General features: G+C 40.4%; 1 protein-coding gene across 7 annotated transcripts in view; it reads left to right on the top strand.

Moving 5' to 3' along the window:
• LOC134541693 (calcium uptake protein 3, mitochondrial) overlaps positions 1 to 27247 on the top strand; it is a 173427-nt gene that overhangs the window by 103847 nt on the left and 42333 nt on the right. For all 7 annotated transcript variants that reach the window (XM_063385320.1, XM_063385317.1, XM_063385319.1 and 4 more), the window contains one exon: positions 18677 to 18882. In XM_063385320.1, the coding sequence (XP_063241390.1) occupies positions 18677 to 18882 (206 nt within the window). The remainder of the gene's footprint in view (positions 1 to 18676; positions 18883 to 27247) is intronic.

The raw sequence follows: 27247 nt of genomic DNA, 5'->3' as shown, positions 1-27247 counted from the left end.
GATAGAGCCTGGAGGCTTGCTAGGTTTCCCGCCAGTCGCCAAAGAAGATGATCTATAAATGGCTAGGACTACAACCTTCTTCAAATGGAGATGGGTTGGAAGCTGACTAGGACCCCGCCTTTCGCAAAAGCAAGATGGGGTGGTGAATAGCTAGAATCCCACCTGTCTCCATTGAAAAATGGCCGGGAGGATAGCTAGGAATCCCTCTTATCGCATAGGGAAGAGGGCCTGGAAGCTGGCTAGAAATTCACCCATCTCCATGGAAAGATGGCTGCAGGCTGGCTATAAATCCCTTTTATTGTGAAGTCAAGGGGGCGATGAGGCTGGCTAGGATATCATCTGTCTACCTGGTAAGATGGCTAGGAGGCTGGATAGGAATCCTTCTTATTGCAAAGGCACGAAGGCCTATTTTCTGGCCAGATTCCCAGCCATTTTCATAGGAATATGGTCTGGAGGCTGGTTAGAAATAATTCTTATCGTAAAGGCAAGAAAGCGACGAGGTTGGATAACATCCCATCTGTTTTCATGGGTAGATGGCCAGGAGGCAGCTAGGAATCCCTATTATCGCAAACGGAAGAGGATCTTGAGGCTGGCTAATATCCTACCAGATGCTATGGTAAAAAAATCCCAGAGGCTGTATAGGGCTCTGTCCATAGAAATAGGGTATTACCTAGGGGCTGGCTAAAATTCTCGCCTGTCACGACTGGGCGATGACCTGGATGCTGGCTAGGATTTCCTCTTATCGCAAAGAAAAGAGGGCCTTGAAGATGGCTAGAACCCCACCCATCGTCACGGTGAAATGGATTCTCTAGAGGATCGTTTTGACCTCACCTGCCGCCACAGGGAGATGGCCTGAATGCATGCTAGGTTCTCATCAATCGCCAGGAGAACATGGCTGGGGCGCTGTATAGTGCACTGTCTGTCACATAGGTGGCCTATAAGCTGACTAATATTTCTGAAGATGGCAGAAGGTTATAGAAAAACATTGCGGAATCCAAAATGGTCACTCGGATCAAAGTTCAGGGTTAAGGTTACGTTAAGGTTAAAGGACAAGATAAAATATAAAAGTCAAGTTAAATATGGCTGCCGATGACATCCAAGTTGGCCACCGACGACATCATTTACATTGGCCGCCGATAACATCAAAAAATCAATGATGGCCACATTCTACAAAACAAAATGGCAGAATCCATGAAGGTCACTGGGGTCAAAAGTTGAGGTCAAAGTTTAAGGTCAAGGTCAAATCCAATATGGTGGGAAGATTAATGGATTAATATAAGATGGCAGAATGATTAATGAATTAATCCGATATTATGGATGGATTAACGATGACATCAACATATATGGTGAATAGATTAATAGATTAGGATGAAGTCACAATCCAAGATGGCCACTGCACTCTACTGTGCAGGTCCTATAAGAAAGTATTCCTATCTACTCGCTGAATTTACATACAGGTTTTTGCTTGCTCTTAACTGAACCAACATCGATGCCATATTGTCGATGTAAGCCAATTAGTATTTGATACACTGAAACTGTAATCTTTGTATTACATTATTCGGGCATCCACTTCATTCATGCTGAAGAGCATTTGAATTTCTAGTGAAATACATACCACAGTATTTACACTGGCTTTGTCTTCTTACATAATCCACACTTCCATACACACCCTGCTTGTCGACTTGCAGTGTACCGGCGAAATTATATAAAAGCAATTACATTTATACTTTGAGCTAGATTCTTTGTAAAGCCTTTAAGATATCAGAACAAAAAATCGCTGTAGAACTCGTAAAGTCGCTGATAAATGTAATGTCTATGAGAAAACTGGGTTCTTAAGGTAAAGCTCAATTAATTGGTTTTATTTATGACTAATGTTTACACCATAAATTCAATTAATGCACTCAAGATCTCTGTCCACAACAATTAGTCTTACACTGGAAATTGAAACATTAACATTTTCCACTGGAGATTGGCTCGAGAGTGGCTCGCACTTCTGTCCACCCCTGACCACTTCCTTCGCACACTCAAACAAGCCTTGCCGCAATACAGTCCCCAACTATCGCTCTATGCACCCGACAGACTCGCCAAGGGTTGCTGGTATCGCCTCCCGATAGATCTGGTTGCCCAGCAAACATCTCGCTGATTGCACAGATATCGCCAGTATCTTTCCCCGAGGGGGAGACTCTCTCTGCTTTCGCTCTTCGCTCGGAACTCTCATGGAGGCCGGCTTCGCTGCTTTTATACTCTTGCAGACATTCAGGATCAGACTGGGAAGGGGGGGGGGTTAAATGTCTCGTCACCTTGGGCCAACTCGATGCCCGAAAATTCTAGAAAGGCGGTGTTTATTCGTGCCACTCTGTGCGGTGGCTTCGGAAAACCCTTAGAATTCCCAGGCCACTAAAAGAGTAATTGACAATGGGCTGAGGCAGGATGGTGTGAAGAAAGCGAAATGAGGGAGGGGGCAGCAGGGACTCTTACGCCATTGGATGGTGCGGATATCAGTGGCCGTGCAGGGCCGCCTGCCAGCTCCGAACATGGCACATGTCGCAGACCCTTCTTAAACCGGTTGGTCCCGAACAGGTAATGCATCCCTTCCAGCATTATCCCTTAACTGGTCCAAATGTACCACTTTCATCCATACCCTCTTTCCTCTCTGGATCTGCTAGACCACATCATTTAGCCACTTCAAGACTTCATATGGGCCTTCCCACACTGCTTGAAGCTTAGGGCACCTTCTCTTCCTTAATTTCTGGTTATACACCCTCACCAAATCGCGCTCCAGAAATCCGGTTGAGTAAGCCTTCAGGTAGTAACTCGCCTTCATTAGATTCATCACTAATCGAGGATTTTTGGGGCATTTTTCATGTATAAACGCCATTCGCTCTACGCCATACGCTGGTCGGCTGTCTGCAAGGACGACCTAACTTGACATCATAGGGTATCCTCAACTTTTGTCCAAAGTAGTATACGAATGGCGGAGCTGAAACAGGATTCAGGTTGTGGTGTGTGTGTCCGAGCCACCATCTTGGATTGTGACGTCACGGCGGCCATCTTGGACTCAAAAATTCCTCAAAATTGACTCAAAATGACTCAAAATTTCCCGCTTTCGAGGGAAAATTTCCCGTTTTCGAGGGAAAAATTCCCGTTTCGAGGGAAAATTAGGATTTCGAAAAACCACAAAAGTCGTTTTGCATTAAAAACCACGAAATTCCTAAAACTGGCTTAAGCATCCTTAACTCAAGCCAGCGTTAAGCCATTTATAGGATTATGATGTCACCGTTGCAATTTTCGTTACGCCCGCCATCTTGAAAATCCACAATTTTTATGTTAGAAAATCGGGAAAATTTTTAAAAATCATTAAAAAATTTATTTGATCGAATTAAATAAAAATCTTAAAAACCACTGTTGCAGTTATCGTTATGGTCGCCATCTTGGATTATATAAATTTTACATATTTCGTTACACCCGCCATCTTAGTTGAGTACCATGTCATTCTTACACTTTATGTTACGACCACCATATTGGATCCTATTAATGTTGCAATTATCGTTATGGTCGCCATCTTGAAATTTAGTCACCATCTTGAAATTTAAACGCCAGCACTAACTTCTCCCCGCTTCTCCGTTTTCATTGCTTTATTTTGTTCTTTCATATTCTTGACTTTGTGGCCAGCAAGGAAGAAGGTAGCCATCAGCTGTATGAGACTCACAGCGTTAAGCCATTTATAGGATTATGACGTCACCGTTGCAATTTTCGTTACGCCCACCATCTTGAAAATCCGTAATTTTTGTTAGAAAATCGGGAATATTTTTAAAAATCATTAAAAAAAATTATTTGATCGATTTAAATAAAAATCTTAAAAACCACTGTTGCAGTTATCGTTACGGTCGCCATCTTGGATTGTATAAATTTTACATATTTCGTTACACCCGCCATCTTGGTTGAGTACCATGTCATTCTTATACTTTATGTTACGACCACCATATTGGATCCTATTAATGTTGCAATTATCGTTATGGTCGCCATCTTAAAATTTAAATTTGGACGCCATCATGAAAATCCGTAATTTTAATGCTAGAGATTCCGAAAAAATTTAAAAATCATTAAAAAAATTAACTAATCGAATTAAATAATAAAAAATCCTTAAAACCACCGTTGCACTTTTTCGTGATGACCACCATCTTGAAATCACCCGCTGGAGGTCACCATCTTGTTTTCGTCCGCTAGAGTGTGCTGATACCATGTTGGTATAATTATCTGGTCACCATACCTTTGTCCTCAACTGTTGACATTAACTTTGACCTTGACCTTGAACTTTAATTTTGATCTTGAACTTTGACCTTGAACTTTGACCTTGACCTTGAAATTTGACCTTGACCTTGAACTTTGACCTTGACCTTGAACTTTGACCTTGACCTTGAAATTTGACCTTTACCTTGAAATTTTACCTTGACCTTGAAATTTGACCTTGACCTTGTCAACCCTCATGGATCCGACATTTTATGTTCAGTACATGCTAACAGGAGCTACCACCTGCTGGAGTATGCCATCTTGTGTGTACTTGTATTATAGAGTACATTTCCATCTGGATAAGTTAATTCTAACCCGCTACAGTGCAGTAATAATTTATTATTACTGTGACACCCGCCATCTTATCATTTGGCCGCCATCTTGAAAATCCGAAATTATTTAGCTAGAAATGCGGGAAAAATTCCAATAGTCTCCGAAAAAATCAATTATTAATTTACAAATTGTATCGATGGATCCCTGTCCACGGTTAGATTCTTGACCAGAGACAGTTGTAACTAATTATTAAATAAATGTTAGGTTCTGTTTTCCATTACCTTTCGCGGAGTTTATTATTCATTCACTCTACGAAAATCAACTCAAGTTAATATACCGGACCAACGAATTAATACAGTACCGATTAGCCTATTATGAAAGTCTAATTTTTCAATAATCTGAATAACATGTAAGCCGTTCATGTACAAAGCCACACATATAGATCAATTATCTTCAGTCCATGAGACCGACTCATGTCATTATCAGACGTATAGGCTAGTCATTTCAGGACCACATGACCTTCGTCGTTAGCTAATTATATTCAATTAATCCATCGTGACATTTTTATACATTCTAAAGGTCCAAGTAACCTTGAAAAATATTTTAGTAACACCAAGAGGTGTTAAACTAGTAAATATTCAATCACTACATTTTGTACTACGCGCAATCAAAAAAAGGAAGCACCAATAACGATAAGACAGCACCGACAACGAAAAGGCACCACATTTGGAAGTACCGACAACAAAAAAAAAAAGTCAGCACCAACAACAAAAAGGCAACTCATTTGGAAGCACCGCCATCGAAAAGGCAGCACATTTGGTAGCACTGTCAACAAAAAGGCACGAACCGCAAGACCGGGTCATGTCAATATCAGACATATAGACCATGAACTCAGTACACACAGGAAAAAGGAATGTACACGCAGGAAAACGGAACGTACACGCAGGAAAACGGAATGTACACTCAGGAACGGAATGTACACTCAGGAAAACGGAATGTACACTCAGGAAAACGGAATGTACACGCAGGAAACGGAACGGATACACACAGTACACACAGGAAACGAAACTTACACACAGTACACACAGGAAACGGAACGTACACACAGTACACACAGGAAACGGAACGTACACACAGTACACACAGGAAACAGAACGTACACACAGGAAACGAAACGTACACAAAGTACACACAGGAAACGAAACGTACACACAGTACACACAGGAAACGGAACGGATACACACAGTACACACAGGAAACGAAACTTACACACAGTACACACAGGAAACGGAACGTACACACAGTACACACAGGAAACGAAACGTACACACAGTACACACAGGAAACGAAACGTATACACACAGTACACACAGGAAACGGAACGTACACACAGTACACACAGGAAACGAAACGTACACACAGTACACACAGGAAACGAAATGTATACTCACAGTACAAACAGGAAACGGAACGTACACACAGTACACACAGGAAACGGAACGTACACACAGTACACACAGGAAACGAAACGTACACACAGTACACACAGGAAACGAAACGTACACACAGTACACACAGGAAACGAAACGTATACACACAGTACACACAGGAAACGGAACGTACACACAGTACACACAGGAAACGAATCGTACACACAGTACACACAGGAAACGAAACGTATACTCACAGTACACACAGGAAACGGAACGTACACACAGTACACACAGGAAACAGAACGTACACACAGTACACACAGGAAACGGAACGTACACACAGTACACACAGGAAACGAAACGTATACACACAGTACACACAGGAAACGGAATGATCACACGTACAGTAGCGGAAACACACAGGCTTAGTTGGAAATCAGAATACAAGAAATAAAAACATTATATTTTTACTTTCAATATTTAATTACTTCTCATCATTACACAAATACAAGTAAAAGAAGCCATTATTGTATGTAGCCAGCATTCCTCAGTTCTTTGAGTATGAAGGTTATTTCTTTGATGCACGAATAGTTTCCTGCACAAAGCGAGCCATGTAGAAGTCTTAGCCGGTCAACCAATATGTTTGGATCTTTCCATGATGTGTAATCAATCTCTTCTACCTCCATCTTACTTGCTTGCTTATTATAAATACTGTTAATATCACAATCGTCCCAGTGATCATAATAAGCATTATCGGATTTATTTATTATAACACGTCGTTTCCAACGTTTCGGTCTCAGGACATCGCCACATTCTTCGATCTTGTCAGCTCTAGATGCTTCATCACAGTCTATGCCTTTGTCAACAGCCTCAGAGTCACTGTAACAATCACTGTAGAAGACATCCTCTTCACCCAGATTACCGTATGAATTCGCTATCGATGATGTAGAAGTGTCTTCATCGTCTTCATGCTTCCTTTTTAGGAGTCCGTCATTTTTACAAAGAATGGAGGATCTACTGAATATAGGCTTGAATGTATTCTCACCTTTCACGGTGTTGATACTTCCATTAGCTTCAGTCTTACCGAAGCCATTAGCGTCCTTCAATTTATGTTCTTCCTCACGATCGGGTGAGCTAATACCATCACGCTCAGGACAAGGAAAATTATAGTCGTAATGCAGATCACTCTTCTTTAGTCTAGTGGTTCCATCGGTGTCCTCTATGCCGTAAGTAGTCTTGACTTTACATGTTCTACCATGTCTTTTTAGGCTGTCAATTCGTGTTAACAACCTGCTACAACGATTACAGCTTAACATGTTGCGTAGTGGGTTTCTAGCACAATCATTCTTCTCATGACGTCTAGCATTCCTTCTCACAGCAAAATCCTTGTCACAGTATCTACAGCGGCTTCCTTCCGATTCAGCTACAGATAACAAACCACGATCCATGGTAGCTTCTGTGACTAATGTTAGATACAAACTGTCAGTTTTCTCCAATTGTAACCATTTCTTAAATAGAGTTTTTTAAATATTTCATCAGCGAGAGTTAAGTTATCTAATGCAATGCAAATTGATGCAAGTAGTTCTGGCTGTCGTCAACAGAGGCCGCCACGTGTTGCTTGCAAGTAAATAATATCCATGTCATTAATGAGGGATGCGGAACGCTCACTATCGATCGCAAAGGAAGGTTGGCTTCGATAGTCTCCAAGGACAATGCAGTTTGTCCTTCATGTTAATGCTTCTCAGCTGTCTCAAAACATATTATTTGTCTGAGTAAGGTTATTATTTTTTAAATCCACCTGATAAAAAAAAAAATATTGTAAGTGCAGATTTATTGACAGAATTTCACTAATTAAATGTAACTCTGAATAGGAATGACATGACTCATTATGTAAAAAATTCTCATGCAGAGATAGATTTCTCACAAATAATCAGGAGCACTCGGAGAAAACCATCAATTGTCTAGCCAGGAATAATCAGGAGCACACGGAGAAATCCACCATAATATTGTCAAGAATAATCAGGAGCACACGGAGAAAACCACCATAATATTAACAATAATAATCGGAAGCACACGGAGAAAACCACCATAATATTGACAATAATAATCGGAAGCACACAGAGAAAACCACCACAAGTTTTCTTTGATATCATAAAAATACAGAAAAAAATATTTACTAAATAACAAATAAATTAATAAAAAAATTTAAATGACAAAATAAAATACAAAAAATACATAAAATTCTGGCTTGTACTAGAACTATATCTTTGCTCAACAATGAGAAGTTCACAAGCTAGCAGAATCTGTTTATGTATTTTTTGTATTTTATTTTGTCATTTAAATTTTTTTATTAATTTATTTGTTATTTAGTAAATATTTTTTTCTGTATTTTTATGATATCAAAGAAAACTTGTGGTGGTTTTCTCTGTGTGCTTCCGATTATTATTGTCAATATTATGGTGGTTTTCTCCGTGTGCTTCCGATTATTATTGTTAATATTATGGTGGTTTTCTCCGTGTGCTCCTGATTATTCTTGACAATATTATGGTGGATTTCTCCGTGTGCTCCTGATTATTCCTGGCTAGACAATTGATGGTTTTCTCCGAGTGCTCCTGATTATTTGTGAGAAATCTATCTCTGCATGAGAATTTTTTACATAATGAGTCATGTCATTCCTATTCAGAGTTACATTTAATTAGTGAAATTCTGTCAATAAATCTGCACTTACAATATTTTTTTTTTTATCAGGTGGATTTAAAAAATAATAACCTTACTCAGACAAATAATATGTTTTGAGACAGCTGAGAAGCATTAACATGAAGGACAAACTGCATTGTCCTTGGAGACTATCGAAGCCAACCTTCCTTTGCGATCGATAGTGAGCGTTCCGCATCCCTCATTAATGACATGGATATTATTTACTTGCAAGCAACACGTGGCGGCCTCTGTTGACGACAGCCAGAACTACTTGCATCAATTTGCATTGCATTAGATAACTTAACTCTCGCTGATGAAATATTTAAAAAACTCTATTTAAGAAATGGTTACAATTGGAGAAAACTGACAGTTTGTATCTAACATTAGTCACAGAAGCTACCATGGATCGTGGTTTGTTATCTGTAGCTGAATCGGAAGGAAGCCGCTGTAGATACTGTGACAAGGATTTTGCTGTGAGAAGGAATGCTAGACGTCATGAGAAGAATGATTGTGCTAGAAACCCACTACGCAACATGTTAAGCTGTAATCGTTGTAGCAGGTTGTTAACACGAATTGACAGCCTAAAAAGACATGGTAGAACATGTAAAGTCAAGACTACTTACGGCATAGAGGACACCGATGGAACCACTAGACTAAAGAAGAGTGATCTGCATTACGACTATAATTTTCCTTGTCCTGAGCGTGATGGTATTAGCTCACCCGATCGTGAGGAAGAACATAAATTGAAGGACGCTAATGGCTTCGGTAAGACTGAAGCTAATGGAAGTATCAACACCGTGAAAGGTGAGAATACATTCAAGCCTATATTCAGTAGATCCTCCATTCTTTGTAAAAATGACGGACTCCTAAAAAGGAAGCATGAAGACGATGAAGACACTTCTACATCATCGATAGCGAATTCATACGGTAATCTGGGTGAAGAGGATGTCTTCTACAGTGATTGTTACAGTGACTCTGAGGCTGTTGACAAAGGCATAGACTGTGATGAAGCATCTAGAGCTGACAAGATCGAAGAATGTGGCGATGTCCTGAGACCGAAACGTTGGAAACGACGTGTTATAATAAATAAATCCGATAATGCTTATTATGATCACTGGGACGATTGTGATATTAACAGTATTTATAATAAACAAGCAAGTAAGATGGAGGTAGAAGAGATTGATTACACATCATGGAAAGATCCAAACATATTGGTTGACCGGCTAAGACTTCTACATGGCTCGCTTTGTGCAGGAAACTATTCGTGCATCAAAGAAATAACCTTCATACTCAAAGAACTGAGGAATGCTGGCTACATACAATAATGGCTTCTTTTACTTGTATTTGTGTAATGATGAGAAGTAATTAAATATTGAAAGTAAAAATATAATGTTTTTATTTCTTGTATTCTGATTTCCAACTAAGCCTGTGTGTTTCCGCTACTGTATGTGTGATCATTCCGTTTCCTGTGTGTACTGTGTGTATACGTTTCGTTTCCTGTGTGTACTGTGTGTACGTTCCGTTTCCTGTGTGTACTGTGTGTACGTTCTGTTTCCTGTGTGTACTGTGTGTACGTTCCGTTTCCTGTGTGTACTGTGAGTATACGTTTCGTTTCCTGTGTGTACTGTGTGTACGATTCGTTTCCTGTGTGTACTGTGTGTACGTTCCGTTTCCTGTGTGTACTGTGTGTATACGTTTCGTTTCCTTTGTGTACTGTGTGTACGTTTCGTTTCCTGTGTGTACTGTGTGTACGTTTCGTTTCCTGTGTGTACTGTGTGTACGTTCCGTTTCCTGTGTGTACTGTTTGTACGTTCCGTTTCCTGTGTGTACTGTGAGTATACGTTTCGTTTCCTGTGTGTACTGTGTGTACGTTTCGTTTCCTGTGTGTACTGTGTGTACGTTCCGTTTCCTGTGTGTACTGTGTGTATACGTTTCGTTTCCTGTGTGTACTGTGTGTACGTTTCGTTTCCTGTGTGTACTGTGTGTACGTTTCGTTTCCTGTGTGTACTGTGTTTATGTTTCGTTTCCTGTGTGTACTGTGTGTATCCGTTCGGTTTCCTGTGTGTACTGTGTGTACGTTTCGTTTCCTGTGTGTACTGTGTGTACGTTTCGTTTCCTGTGTGTACTGTGTGTACGTTCTGTTTCCTGTGTGTACTGTGTGTACGTTCCGTTTCCTGTGTGTACGTTCCGTTTCGTGTGTGTACTGTGTACGTTGCGTTTCCTGCGTGTACATTCCGTTTTCCTGGGTGTACATTCCGTTTTCCTGAGTGTACATTCCGTTTTCCTGAGTGTACATTCCGTTTTCCTGCGTGTACGTTCCGTTTTCCTGCGTGTACATTCCTTTTTCCTGTGTGTACTGAGTTCATGGTCTATATGTCTGATATTGACATGACCCGGTCTTGCGGTCCGTGCCTTTTTGTTGACAGTGCTACCAAATGTTTTGCCTTTTCGATGGCGGTGCTTCCAAATGAGTTGCCTTTTCGTTGTTGGTGCTGACTTTTTTTTTTGTTGTCGGTGCTTCCAAATGTGGTGCCTTTTCGTTGTCGGTGCTGTCTTATCGTTATTGGTGCTTCCTTTTTTTGATTGCGCGTAGTACAAAATGTAGTGATTGAATATTTACTAGTTTAACACCTCTTGGTGTTACTAAAATATTTTTCAAGGTTACTTGGACCTTTAGAATGTATAAAAATGTCACGATGGATTAATTGAATATAATTAGCTAACGACGAAGGTCATGTGGTCCTGAAATGACTAGCCTATACGTCTGATAATGACATGAGTCGGTCTCATGGACTGAAGATAATTGATCTATATGTGTGGCTTTGTACATGAACGGCTTACATGTTATTCAGATTATTGAAAAATTAGACTTTCATAATAGGCTAATCGGTACTGTATTAATTCGTTGGTCCGGTATATTAACTTGAGTTGATTTTCGTAGAGTGAATGAATAATAAACTCCGCGAAAGGTAATGGAAAACAGAACCTAACATTTATTTAATAATTAGTTACAACTGTCTCTGGTCAAGAATCTAACCGTGGACAGGGATCCATCGATACAATTTGTAAATTAATAATTGATTTTTTCGGAGACTATTGGAATTTTTCCCGCATTTCTAGCTAAATAATTTCGGATTTTCAAGATGGCGGCCAAATGATAAGATGGCGGGTGTCACAGTAATAATAAATTATTACTGCACTGTAGCGGGTTAGAATTAACTTATCCAGATGGAAATGTACTCTATAATACAAGTACACACAAGATGGCATACTCCAGCAGGTGGTAGCTCCTGTTAGCATGTACTGAACATAAAATGTCGGATCCATGAGGGTTGACAAGGTCAAGGTCAAATTTCAAGGTCAAGGTAAAATTTCAAGGTAAAGGTCAAATTTCAAGGTCAAGGTCAAAGTTCAAGGTCAAAGTTCAAGATCAAAATTAAAGTTCAAGGTCAAGGTCAAAGTTCAATGTCAACAGTTGAGGACAAAGGTATGGTGACCAGATAATTATACCAACATGGTATCAGCACACTCTAGCGGACGAAAACAAGATGGTGACCTCCAGCGGGTGATTTCAAGATGGTGGTCATCACGAAAAAGTGTAACGGTGGTTTTAAGGATTTTTTATTATTTAATTCGATTAGTTAATTTTTTTAATGATTTTTAAATTTTTTCGGAATCTCTAGCATTAAAATTACGGATTTTCATGATGGCGTCCAAATTTAAATTTTAAGATGGCGACCATAACGATAATTGCAACATTAATAGGATCCAATATGGTGGTCGTAACATAAAGTGTAAGAATGACATGGTACTCAACCAAGATGGCGGGTGTAACGAAATATGTAAAATTTATACAATCCAAGATGGCGACCGTAACGATAACTGCAACAGTGGTTTTTAAGATTTTTATTTAAATCGATCAAATAATTTTTTTAATGATTTTTAAAAATATTCGCGATTTTCTAACAAAAATTACGGATTTTCAAGATGGTGGGCGTAACGAAAATTGCAACGGTGACGTCATAATCCTATAAATGGCTTAACGCTGTGAGTCTCATACAGCTGATGGCTACCTTCTTCCTTGCTGGCCACAAAGTCAAGAATATGAAAGAACAAAATAAAGCAATGAAAACGGAGAAGCGGGGAGAAGTTAGTGCTGGCGTTTAAATTTCAAGATGGTGACTAAATTTCAAGATGGTGACCATAACGATAATTGCAACATTAATAGGATCCAATATGGTGGTCGTAACATAAAGTGTAAGAATGACATGGTACTCAACCAAGATGGCGGGTGTAACGAAATATGTAAAATTTATATAATCCAAGATGGCGACCGTAACGATAACTGCAACAGTGGTTTTTAAGATTTTTATTTAATTCGATCAAATAATTTTTTTTAATGATTTTTAAAATTTTTCCAGATTTTCTAACAAAAATTACGGATTTTCAAGATGGTGGGCGTAACGAAAATTGCAACGGTGACGTCATAATCCTATAAATGGCTTAACGCTCAGAGTCTCATACAGCTGATGGCTACCTTCTTCCTTGCTGGCCACAAAGTCAAGAATATGAAAGAACAAAATAAAGCAATGAAAACGGAGAAGCGGGGAGAAGTTAGTGCTGGCGTCTAAATTTCAAGATGGTGACTAAATTTCAAGATGTCGACCATAACAATAATTGCAACATTAATAGGATCCAATATGGTGGTCGTAACATAAAGTGTAAGAATGACATGGTACTCAACCAAGATGGCGGGTGTTACGAAATATGTAAAATTTATATAATCCAAGATGGCGACCGTAACGATTACTGCAACAGTAGTTTTTAAGATTTTTATTTAATTCGATCAAATAATTTTTTTAATGATTTTTAAAAATTTTCCCGATTTTCTAACATAAAAATTGTGGATTTTCAAGATGGCGGGCGTAACGAAAATTGCAACGGTGATGTCATAATCCTATAAATGGCTTAACGCTGGCTTGAGTTAAGGATGCTTAAGCCAGTTTTAGGAATTTCGTGGTTTTTAATGCAACACGACTTTTGTGGTTTTTCGAAATCCTAATTTTCCCTCGAAACGGGAATTTTTCCCTCGAAAACGGGAAATTTTCCCTCGAAAGCGGGAAATTTTGAGTCATTTTGAGTCAATTTTGATGAATTTTTGAGTCCAAGATGGCCGCCGTGACGTCACAATCCAAGATGGTGGCTCGGACACACACACCACAACCTGAATCCTGTTTCAGCTCCGCCATTCGTATACTACTGTCCAAACACAATACTTGTAGGAGTCTGCCCAGTGGAGGCATGGATGGCAGAACTATAAACCATAAGGAACAACTGGATGTGTTGATATCAATACTGTAGATGCTCGGCCACAACCTTGGCAGTGTGTTCCTTGAGAGTTCGGTTGAACCTCTCCACCATGCCACCGGACTGAGGATGTAGGGTTGTAGTCCTGGTTTTGATTATTCCCAGCAACCGACACACCTCCTGAAATATTGTCAACTCGAAATTGCGGCCTTGGTCTGATTGGAGCTCCATTGGGACCCCAAATCTGAAAATTAAATCATCGACTCTTGCATCCACAATGGTAGTGGCTTCTTGGTTAGGAAGTGAATAAACCTCTGGCAACTTACTAAAGTAATCAGATGCTGCCGGAATATACCAGTTACCATCTTTAGTCTTGGGAAATGGTCCAGCGATGTCGATGGCTATTCTCTCAAAGGGGCCCCTACAGGGTAGGCCCTCATTTTCTCAGAACTCCAGTGTTGTGGCCCCTTTTTAGCCGAGCATGCTTGGCATTGTCTATACCAAGCCTGCACATTTTTGTGACATCTTAACATATAGCAGTATTGATGGATCTTGGCTACAGTTTTGTTCACCCCTGGTTGACCACCAGAGGAACTGTCATGGATTTCTTTCTTTGCCACTAGACTCTTTGAAAGGATGGAGACAGCAATGATTAAATGAGAGAAGGAAACACATAGTGACATTTTATTACATGAAAATACCCTTTACATGGTGCTACCACAGCACTCAGTCTGTTTTGTGTCGGTGCCGGAGCACGGCTCTGAGTACGTGTAAGAAGAAAGTGGCACGAAGGTCCCAGTGCGGGTGGTATTGAAAAGTTCGCAAGCAAAGCTTTTTCTACCCGCGAATGGGGCGCGCACGCGGCCCATCGATTATGAAGATAAAAATACAAAATCTCAGGATCACGCTGTTGCGATGGATTCTGTTATGTTATGTGGTGTGTTCTTTACAACACCGAATGTGGGGCAAATAAAAAGAGATTGAGAAAAACTTACAATATGGTGGTTACCAGCATTGAAGACAAAGTGTCGAGTACTCCATGGTGCGCAGACACGTTCGACCCCCGAGCTAAGCAAGCGACGATCAGCAAGCCCTCAACAGCTCCGAGCTACCGAGGGCCGGTTTGCCGTGTGAAGTATGTGGAGCATGGGAACAACCCGGGGTGAGATTTGAGCCTAGTCGCACAGAAAATAATCTTTGATTAATTTTGCAAGAAAGTGATGATGATATTTCGATTAAAAATTATCAATTAAGAATTAGACAAAAAATTGTTGGTACTATATCTTCGGACGCATACACGTATGGCAACAGCGGATGCACACATGAACACTCAATAGTGGCGCGGGTGGCCATCGACCCATCGACCCATCGACTTCGGGGTTCTCCTCGCTGCACTTCCTTACTTTGCTGCCGCATTTATAGCACGCACATGCTACAGGGCAGGCATCGGTGTGGCATACTGGCCTGTGCGATGGAGGAGAACCGATGGTTGGCATAATCTTCGCCTGTAGGACCGAGACATTGATGAGAGGAAATATTCAATCAAAACCTTATGCTATTTGTGTTATACATCACGATCGACTTGCAATGTACAATAATTTAGCACAAGGTTGTTAAAATTTTCTCATAAATACAGGTGCATTTGCGAGAATGTTCAGTCATGACCAAGCATTGTTAACATTAGGATTGAACTGCAACCTGCAAGGTTACCAGAGCCAAAACAGATTCGTCCTCAAGAAGATTGCCGTCATCTACGAAGACGAGGGCAGGACTCAAACCCGCACCTTCCAACCTCCATATCATAGGAAACTACTGGACGAAAAAAGCAAAAGAACCAACGAATAGCTATTGAAATTTTACCATGGCCTGGAGTGGGATGAAGATAAATTTCCGTACCACCAAGTGAAAAATACTCTAGAAGTTTAGCTACTGCAGAATCTACATGGCATCATTTATGTCACCGCACATGAGCATAAAATCCTCACTCGAACATGAAAGCTGAAATGACGATGACATGTTCAGCAATTGACGGTTCTTTGGGCCAGTCTAACCTATCACCTACAACAATAGTAACATCAACTCCATCATTGTCGGGGACCCTCACTGCAGCAACACCGATGGTGAAGCAGATCCCAGTGGATGGTTTACCATCGTCACCGACAGCACTAGAGGAGACTTCAATACATGCAGTTTCTTCGGCAGCAGTGAAATCCACAACCAAGGAAGTAACAACTTTTGGTGTTCCATTACCCAACTGTACCTGCTGTGACAACATCAAAAACTTGAAAATTTGCGAGTATGTAATACACGATTGTTAATAATCCCGAACGCATCAAATATCAGTGCAACATGTGTTGTAGCCAGTTGTAACCAACACTACGAAAAATTAATAACACACATCAGGCATTGTGACAGACATGTTCCGCATGCATCAGGACCAAAATGTATCTTCTGTGGCAAGATGTTTTGTTCAGTACGAGGCATACTGAAATATATCACTGTCCTTTCAATGAAACTGCGAACTCTAAGCTGTGTGCTGTATGTCACGATCGACTGTAATGTTGAGATGGCCTAAAATTTCGTGCCAAGGCATGCAATAGACTCGCTTCGCACTCCATAAAGACTGAAATGATCGAGAAACGCTAAAGACTTAAGTAATTTGTTTGTACTTAAAGCATTTATGCAGTATTTTTTTTAGTTGTAAAAACTTTTTGTGTTTTATTTCTTAAACCTGTCAGTTTATTGCTAAAATGTTAAAATGAGCTTGTATTTGATTAAATTACATTTTTTGCATTAACCACGAATCGAACCGAGGACAAGAATCAAACCGAGGACAGGAATCGAGAAAATAAATCAGTAAATTATTGAATGGTGGCTGACAATATGACGGATGCAACAATTGTCTGGTAATAAATACTACAACAGCACTCTAGTGGCTAAAAATAAACTATTATGAGTCCAGCAAACTCTAGCAGACGATATCAAAATGTCCGATACATGATGGCGGATATGATATCAGAATGTGGAATTAATATATGACTTGGAGTCAGTTTACTATCTACCACCACAGGGGGAGGGTTAGTTTTTTGTTAACTCACCAGGTTAGAACCGAGGACTCCTGGTTCAATTATGTTAGTGTGGTTTTCTATTAAAATTTTATTTAAATTGTAACAAAATAATTTTTTGTAATTTTAAATTTTCACTGATTTTTTGAATAACAATTACATATTTTCAAGATGGCAGATGTGATGTCATATTTCAAAATGGAGGTCTCCAGGATGGTGGAAGGTTCTATAAAGCAAATTGGGAATCCAAGATGTTTGTTACGCCATAATTAAAAATGGCTTATTCCAAAATGGCGAAAATTGATACCATAACTAAAATGGCAATTTTTCGGGAGTGAGTCACTCTATTAAATCACCGTAATGAAAAATGCAACTTTTAGTATTGGGCACTCGATTACAAAATAGCAGTAAGTTCTGAAAACAAGATGACGGAATCCAATATGGTGACTGAGGTCAAGGTCAAAGTTCGTAGTCATCTAATATTGCCGCCGTGACGTCACAATCCTAGATGGAAGACATCGTCTCTGCCTCCACAACCCTGACCCACACAAGGCCCCAATATATACAACTATAACCTGGCTCAGTGACCAGAGACTGCCCCTGCAGCATTAGCATTCGTGCGTGTTTTGTTTTTGTTTGGAAATACTTAAACTGTGTAAAATAGATACAACACAACCTTTATAATAATAATTGAGGTTGTATTTGCAGATTTTGAATCGTATATTTCTGGAAGTACCTGTTAAAATATTTTATTCTCTCGAAATCTCTTCAGTAGAATTTCCGCATTGAAATTCCTGATTGAATGAAGTGTATGTTTGCAGCTAGAATGCGCAGTGCTTGCAGTGTTGGTAGTGTGTTGCTCTGGGGTCAGATGGAGAAGATCTTCAGCTACGCCTGGAGAGGCAAGCACGGAGACCCCGCGACTCCTCTGCAGCCCGTGGGCGGGACTCCGGCTCACGAGGAGTTCGTGGACGACGACCAGGGCTTGCAGTGTTGGTAGTGTGTTGCTCTGGGGTCAGATGGAGAAGATCTTCAGCTACGCCTGGAGAGGCAAGCACGGAGACCCCGCGACTCCTCTGCAGCCCGTGGGCGGCACTCCGGCTCACGAGCAGTTCGTGGACGACGACCAGTGCTTGCAGTGTTGGCAGTGTGTTGCTCTGGGGTCAGATGGAGAAGATCTTCAGCTACGCCTGGAGAGGCAAGCACGGAGACCCCGCGACTCCTCTGCAGCCCGTGGGCGGCACTCCGGCTCACGAGGAGTTCGTGGACGACGACCAGTGCTTGCAGTGTTGGCAGTGTGTTGCTCTGGGGTCAGATGGAGAAGATCTTCAGCTACGCCTGGAGAAGCAAGCACGGAGACCCCGCGACTCCTCTGCAGCCCGTGGGCGGCACTCCGGCTCACGAGCAGTTCGTGGACGACGACCAGTGCTTGCAGTGTTGGTAGTGTGTTGCTCTGGGGTCAGATGGAGAAGATCTTCAGCTACGCCTGGAGAGGCAAGCACGGAGACCCCGCGACTCCTCTGCAGCCCGTGGGCGGCACTCCGGCTCACGAGCAGTTCGTGGACGACGACCAGTGCTTGCAGTGTTGGCAGTGTGTTGCTCTGGGGTCAGATGGAGAAGATCTTCAGCTACGCCTGGAGAGGCAAGCACGGAGACCCCGCGACTCCTCTGCAGCCCGTGGGCGGCACTCCGGCTCACGAGGAGTTCGTGGACGACGACCAGGGCTTGCAGCGACGACACGTGGTCGACACAACACTTCTCATCCACTTCTTCGGCAAGAAGGGGCAGGATGAGCTCAAGTACGAGGGCTTCCACAAGTAAGTACATGTATACACATTTTATCTTTCCGTTATAAACATGTAATGAACTAACTAGTTGTAGGATTTAGGAGCAACAGGGACAGGTGCAGGTCAATGACTCAGCCCGGGATCGACATCTTGATGACCTTGAAATTTACCCCTGACTTCTGAGTGAATTTTGTCACTGATTCCATTTTTTTTTAATATCATCGCGGTCACCAGCTTGAATTCTAAAACATTCTAGACCATCATATTGAATTAATGGCTGCCATAATTTATGATCGAACATTTTTCACATTTGTTTGCATTATGACCGTCATTTGAGATTCTTTAAAAAATTATAAAATATGTTTTAAAACGCACTTTTGTAAACGGTTTAGGGTCTTCGGTTCGATCCCACCAAAGTAAATATAATGGAATATTAATAAACAAATTAAGAAAAAAAATTTAAATGTTATTAAAATAATTCAATTAAAAAAGAACTAACGTCATGCTTTTCGTATGTACACGAATTGGTTCCTGGTGGATGCACTTGTAAAAAATATATATATCATTCTTTCACAATATTTGCCAGGATATTTATTATTATTATTCTGTCACTCAACCCCCACCACTCATAGCAAAGCATATATTACTCCCGCCATTATGACATCACGGCAGCCAAAATGCAGTAGTGACATTCATCAGATCATCAGCAATCGTACCGTACACTATCTTGTCCGCCTCTTAATCGCCATCCCTAAAATCCAAAATTATAAAAATATAAAGAAAAAAAAAATAAAAATGTACCTACTTATTAATATTTTTTGTTACTTTTTTTGGAATTGTGTGCATTGGTAGCATCCATGAAAAATGTTTTATCCTTATTACATGTGGGAACACCCAGCACGGACGCAAAACTTTGTCTCTCTCGTTGAAGTTCCACATAAAATGACCCCAATAGCAAAAACCTGAACCTTTTAAAATATTCGAAACAACCAGCAAAAACGATGGTATAAAATCCAATACTTAAAAGAAGAGTAGATTCTAAACGTTTTACTGGAGTCTGGAATTGTGACGGCTAAAGGCATTATGCAGATTTAAAGATTTGTAAGCATATTGCAATTTAATTTGCCTCCAAAAGTAAAAACATACGAAAATTACCAACATGAATTTAAACACAGCCGTGACTTTGAGGCGTTTGCCACGCCTCCTTTTAATTTGGTAATTAATTATATCATATGTTATGATAGTTTGTTTGGCACTTGGTTCATTTTCGTCCTGAAGATTGATTAAAACAAAAGCATTACGGACATTCGCGGCGCTGCGCTTGTGTGTGTTTCCGCGAGCCAACACCACGCGGCGCGCTGAGCCTTATGACGTCATGGTGACGCGTTAACCTGCGACGGTCTGCGGCTGGCGAGCGGGGGAGACGGTGCTGGCGGCTGGTGGAGTCGACTTCGGCTAGCGGGTGCAGGCGTGTTGCGCCGCTGCTAAAATGGAAAAGGCTGTTCCATTCACCTACGCATCGACGAGTGCCCAGCCCGGGTTATCGTCCACCATGCTGCGCAACTACAAGTAAGCCTCGACGCAACCGCTATTAACAACCGGGCACCGGGTTGGTTTTTTAAGGAAAAGCTATGAGCAGAGAGACTTGACTGATCATAAACTCAAATTCATTATCTTGCTAGTTTCTTGAATCGTAATGTGGCGAAATAAACTCTACTTCTCCTTTTTACGCTACGTGAGAATTTACGTAAACTGCAAGCCAGACTTATCACGTTGCTGTGGTGCGGGATGTGAGACTCGCATAATTACGTCGAAACGAGAGTCCGGTTAGACCAGAATATTTGGAATTGTGCCTAAACAACCTTTATAGACAATTACGTCATCCAGGAGTGTAATCAACGGACCTGTTAGGGAAAAACTTATCCTTTCTAAATGTTTGTAAAATTACCCGTAATATAGTGTTTATAATATGTGATTACATTAGATGTCCTTTTCTTTAATGCGAGATCTAGATCTTCTGTAGATTTGTGTACATGGTTCTGTATTTTAATGTACCAAGCCGATGCCAAGCAGGAATATTAAATAGTAAACAGGCAGTGATGTTTTCAATTATTATCCAGGTCATTCTTTTTTGCCTAGGGACCGTACTTCTCACTGCATTTAGTTGGTACACCCTTCTGCGGCTCCCGACTTTAAACTCGAGCGCCTTAAGTAAGACCTCAAAACTGCGCCACTCTGCTGGTCAGAGTCGCAGACGCGGTAGTTTTCGGTGTTTAAGATACTTATTGATTTTTTATATCACCAGTATGGCATTGGCTTGGATATATAAATTACATAAAGAGGAGATAATGACTAATTTAAAAGCTGCGTCAGTCGAGCACAGTGCGGACGAAAGCATAGATGTTTTAAGACAAAAGTTTGTGGCGCATTTGAAAGGAGAAAGAGTTTCGTGGCAAACGGAACAGGCAGAAGCGAGTGGGTGTGGCTCGCTTAGTACAAATTTTCTAAAAAATAAGTTTGCTTTGCGATCACTAGAAAACGTTCCGAAACTGCAGTCAGCAAATGTAGAGGATATATTAGAGTTTTGCATGGCCGTAGACAAGCTAGCTAACGCAAATTATTTTTCCAAGGAGAGCGATTTAATTTTAGCTGTTGCTTCGCGTTGCACAGGCTTAGCTTACGATATACTCATTGCGCGTTATAAGAGTCATATGTCCTGGGTTGATTGCAAGGAGGCGTTATGGGAAAATTTATGTCCTTGTAGAGTTAGAGAGGAACTTATAATAGAGAAAACCCGTCGTTTTCAAAGAAAAGGGGAAAAAACTTTGAGTTATGTACATGACATTTTGGACCATGGTTCGGCCCTTAATGTCCAAATGAGGGAAATGGAGTGGATACGGTTAGTCTTAGAAAACTTGCATCCCCACATTAGGAGGGAGTGTAGCTTTGTGGAGAGGCCCACCAACTTGTTCGATATTAGTAATTGGGCGGTGGAGGTGGATAATGTGTGTTGGGTTTCCGATTTATGCGAAGAGGAGGAAAAATCAAACATTTTAAAAGAGGGTGAAAGTAGCCTGGGGATAAATGGGGAAGCGGACTTGAATGTCACGAGAGTGGATAGGTGCAGTGAAGTTGATAAGGTGGGTGTAAAGTCCGAAATTTCAGCATATGATCAAAGTAATAAATATAAAATTAGAAAGAAGTGCTATGCATGTGGCAGTGAGAGGCATCTCATCGCTAAATGCGCAGAGAAGAAGCAGAGTGGCGCAGTTTTGAGGCCTTACTTAAGGCGCTCGAGTTTAAAGTCGGGAGCCGCAGAAGGGTGTACCAAGTAAATGCAGTGAGAAGTACGGACCCTAGGCAAAAAAGAATGACCTGGATAATAATTGAAAACATCACTGCCTGTTTACTATTTAATATTCCTGCTTGGCATCGGCTTGGTACATTAAAATACAGAACCATGTACACAAATCTACAGAAGATCTAGATCTCGCATTAAAGAAAAGGACATCTAATGTAATCACATATTATAAACACTATATTACGGGTAATTTTACAAACATTTAGAAAGGATAAGTTTTTCCCTAACAGGTCCGTTGATTACACTCCTGGATGACGTAATTGTCTATAAAGGTTGTTTAGGCACAATTCCGAATATTCTGGTCTAACCGGACTCTCGTTTCGACGTAATTATGCGAGTCTCACATCCCGCACCACAGCAACGTGATAAGTCTGGCTTGCAGTTTACGTAAATTCTCACGTAGCGTAAAAAGGAGAAGTAGAGTTTATTTCACCACATTACGATTCAAGAAACTAGCAAGATAATGAATTTGAGTTTATGATCAGTCAAGTCTCTCTGCTCATAGTTTTTCCTTAAAAAACCAACCCGGTGCCCGGTTGTTAATAGCGGTTGCGTCGAGGCTTACTTGTAGTTGCGCAGCATGGTGGACGATAACCCGGGCTGGGCACTGGTCGATGCGTAGGTGAATGGAACAGCCATTCCATTTTAGCAGCGGCGCAACACGCCTGCACCCGCGAGCCGAAGTCGACTCCACCAGCCGCCAGCACCGTCTCCACGCTCGCTCCACGTCATAAGGCTCAGCGCGCCGCGCGGTGTTGGCTCGCGGAAACACACACAAGCGCAGCGCCGCGAATGTCCGTAATGCTTTAGTTTTAATCAATCTTCAGGACGAAAATGAACCAAGTGCCAAACAATCTATCATAACATATGATATAATTAATTACCAAATTAAAAGGAGGCGTGGCAAACGCCTCAACTTGCTAACCGATAGACGAACGCTTAAACATTTAAAGCATAGAAATTATAAGAATAAAAAGTGATTTTTTAAACTATTACTTTAACACACCAAAGCATACAATATATGAATAAACTACTAGGCAGTCCCACTTATACAATGATCTAAATTTTCTTCTGGTACCTGACTTACTAAAACGATCAGCAAATACGTCATAATTTTAAAAAAAGTGTGTACGTGCAGTCCACGCACTACAGAAGTGAATTTTTTTGTCTCTATATTGGACATAGCCAGAGTTCAATTATTAGTATTTTTAATCGAACAAGAGACAATAACTGAGAATAGTGTTACAAACGTGAGCAGGGCCACGACGCAGCTGGCTGGCGGCCCCGCACGGCCTCTGACGTCACGCGCCGTCCACGTGCCTGCCCGGATTACAAGGGTCCTTCCTACCCCTCCCCCTGCGCCGCACAGCCTGTGGGGGTTCCGCGGGCATCTCGCGAGCTGCCGCTGCCCTTCTCGAAGCTTCGGGCGTCGGGTCGGCCCCAGCCGCGCTCGTCACTTCTAGAAGACCACATGTGTCCATTATTTTGATAGAGATTTATTTTTTATTGTGTCGCGAGGTGTTGTTAGGTTGGCCAAGCTATCGATGCTTTATCATTTCCTCCCCCGTGCTTATCAAAAAAGTTTCTCGCTAGATGGTTTGAACATCTATACATAAAACATTTCTTCTTACCATAGCTGTTTTTCCTGCTAATAAACTTTTCCTTATAACGACTCTTACTATTATCATGGTCGGTGTTCCCTATCTTTCGACTAAGTAGTTGGTTTTCGACTACGCATACTACTTCCTTTAATTCGTCTAAAGTTACAGGAGATTTTGCTAGGCAATACTGTTTGTCCTCTCCTTCGCAAATTGTCTATCACTATATCCACCAATTTACTATCTGGATATGGATTACCCAGCACTTTGATCATGGGCGTCGCAAGGATATATTTTTTGGGGGGGGGACTTCAATTGATTTAGTTGTTGAGGAATAACCATCCCCTGGAAAAAAAAGAGGGGTGTCGGGGGGTCCACCCCCGGGAAAATTTGGGGTTTGAAGGTGCAGAAAGGTGGTTTTTAGGCATTTTTCTTTCCTAAATTTACTAATTATAGTTGGTTGCAATATATGATTTATTTTTTATAAAAATATTTTCAGAGAACAAATTTGTAAAAACACAGTTAACATATCTGCTGGTGCTATATCCACACAAAATCATTAATTTAAACATCAGGAGAAACTACGAAACTACGAAACTAAATATATTATTGGAGGGGACGAAATTGAAGACTTTTATTATTGGGGGGGGGGGAGTGTCCCCCCCCCCCCGGTTGTGACGCCCATGCGTTTGATAAACGTTAAAGCTGATGATGCTTTCAAATTCGCCTTGGGAACGACACAAAAACTGATTTTTTAAGTTCTTATGAACATGGCCCCAAGTAGAAAAGGTTACAGATTTAAATTTATTTTATGATGATACCTGCCTGATGAAATGTTTGTAAATGCAAGTGTTCTTTAGTAGCCATAGTAGTGGTAAGCCACTGTATTTGGGAACAAAATAGTTGGGATCGAGTTAAAGATTTGCTGTGGGAAAACTACTGTCCACGTAGCGTAAAGCAGCAATTAATGAAAGATAATGTATATCGGTTTCAAATGGATAGTGAGTCTATCGTGGAATTTGTTCAAAACTAACAAACTTGATAAAATATTTCTTCTGACCTGGGTGAAATAGAACCTGTGAAAATTATTACAGAAATTATATATCCCGAATTAAGGAGAGAGAAATGTTATGTTTAAAAAATTCTAGAATTAGTGAATTCTTTGAGTGGGCAGTAGAAATAGAGAATATTTGGTGCACACAGAAAGATTTTGACAACTCGCGGGAAAGTGAAAATATTTCTGGGCATGTGGAAAGGTAGTAAAAAATATGTAAGTGCTCAAGGGGTTTTTGCTTTAACGAAATCGTTTTTTTTTTAAGGCGGAATGTCCAGAGAATAATAATATAATTTGTACATGTTATTACTGTGGCAGGAACGTAAAATTAGGGTAGTTTTGTTTCATGAAAGTAAAAAGACAGTTGCCCAGTGGTTCAGGTGCAGTCATACAATAGAGTTATTTTTATTTGTGGTAAAAGGGGCCTTCTACAGAGGCAGTGTAAAATAAGGTGAAAAGTTGGAGTGTGGTTATTGTGGGTGACGTGGACATGTAAGTCGAGTTTGTAAGGATAAAATAAATTGCATTTTAGTGAGAAGCATTCTTTAGCTGTGATGCGTGAGGCTAATATGTTTGTGTATAAAGGTTAAGTTGTATAAATAAGAGGTTAAAGCATTAGTAGATATAGGCGCGATGAAAAGTTTCGTAAAATAAGAATTTTGAGTAATTTGGTCAAGAATAATCAAAGTATTAAAAAATGCGTTAGTTATTTGGTGAGCCAATACGACTTCAGACAGTGGCTAGGAAGATTAAGCAAACTAAAATATTGTTTCATTTACATATCAAGTTAGATAAATTTTCCTAGAACAGAGATTTTTGGGTCATACCTAACCTCATTCATGATGTGGTTTTAAGGATGTAATTTCGGGGGGACACCAAAGCAGTAATCAATTTAAGCAGATAATGTTAAATTTGTGTTCCAGCCCATGATTGGTTTGGGGTTGGAGAAGCCTAGAAAATGGACCAATGTAGTGTGTGAAGGAATAGAGGGAGCCAAAGAGAGGTTAGGAGAAGCTAAAGTGGAAATAATTCAGGGGTTTATTAATGAGTACAGGGAAATGATTATTCCTCGGGTTGGGAAATGTGATTTAGCCCACTACTTCATTGAATTATTCGCTGACTAGCGAGTAAAATTGTTCCATATCAGTTCCCTTTCCCCGAAAATATGAGCTTTCAAGGAGATAATTAAGTATTTAGTAAAAAAAAGATACTATTACTCCCTCTAAAACAGTTTATGCTTCACCATAATTTCTCGTAAAGTAGAAGTCAGGAGATCACATGCTTGTAATCAATTATCTTCGGCTGACTGAAAAGATTAGTCTAGAGCCATACCCTGTCCTTAAAATTTAAATTCTCTTCAAATACCTTAGCGAGAGGAAATAATTTACAAATTTTTATTTGGATGCAGCCTTCAACCAGTGTGTGCTGAACAATCATAGTCAACTTTATACATGGTTTGTCACCCTATGGGGAAACTACGAATGGAAAAGAGTACCCTTTGGGGTCAATTTTTGGGCCCAATGCTTGTCAAAATATTAGGGGAAATTTTGCATTAATACCAGTAAAAAATTGTTTTGAATTTTCTTGACGACATATGTGTCTATTTTGCTTCCCTGGATGAACATTGAAAGCATCTTCGATTAGTGTTGGAAAAACTGAGAGAGGAGGGATTTACTGTTAACCCAGATATGGTGTGTTGGGTCTGGATGCAAATTAATTTTTTGGGATTCATTATCGGGGAGAGAAAAATGGTAATGGATCCGAAGAAGATTGCTCTCATTGTGAACTTTCCACCTCCGATGAATGTAAAAGGCATTATGAGCTTCCTGGGAATGTTAGATTACTTAAGCAGGTTTATACCCGATTATCCCACATTATGTGCCCCTTAAAATACTTTAAAGAGAAAATGTGTTGAATTTTTCTAGGGAGAAAAACATTAAAGAGCCTTTAAAGATCATAACAATGCTATTTCGCAAATGCTTGTTTTTGTTTTACCTAATTTCGAGAAAAAAATTCGCAGTTCATGTTGATACCTCTAGTATCGCCTTAGAAGCCAAGAAGCCATTCTTTTGCAAGAAGGGGAAAATGCTATGCAACACATAATTTTTCCGATTAGAATTCTTAATAAGAACGAAATGAGATATAATGTTTATGAGAAAGAGGCTGGTCTGTATTTAAACGGTCGAGCGTTTCTAATATTAGCTATCCAAGTATTCACTTGGTTATTTCACACCCTAGGCAGTTAGGAAAGTTCTTTCCTTGAATAATGTGACTGACCCGCTTTAATTTTTCAATAAAACATGTAAAGGATGCAAAAAATATATTGCTGATACCCTCTCACGAATGTTCAACCCGGAAGAGCTTGGAAATAAAGAAGAACAG

The sequence above is a fragment of the Bacillus rossius genome (genome assembly GCF_032445375.1).
Source record: "Bacillus rossius redtenbacheri isolate Brsri chromosome 4 unlocalized genomic scaffold, Brsri_v3 Brsri_v3_scf4_1, whole genome shotgun sequence".
In the NCBI taxonomy this organism is placed as follows: domain Eukaryota; kingdom Metazoa; phylum Arthropoda; class Insecta; order Phasmatodea; family Bacillidae; genus Bacillus; species Bacillus rossius.
Note: the sequence above shows the minus strand (reverse complement) of the source record. Positions and strands in the feature narration are given on the sequence as shown.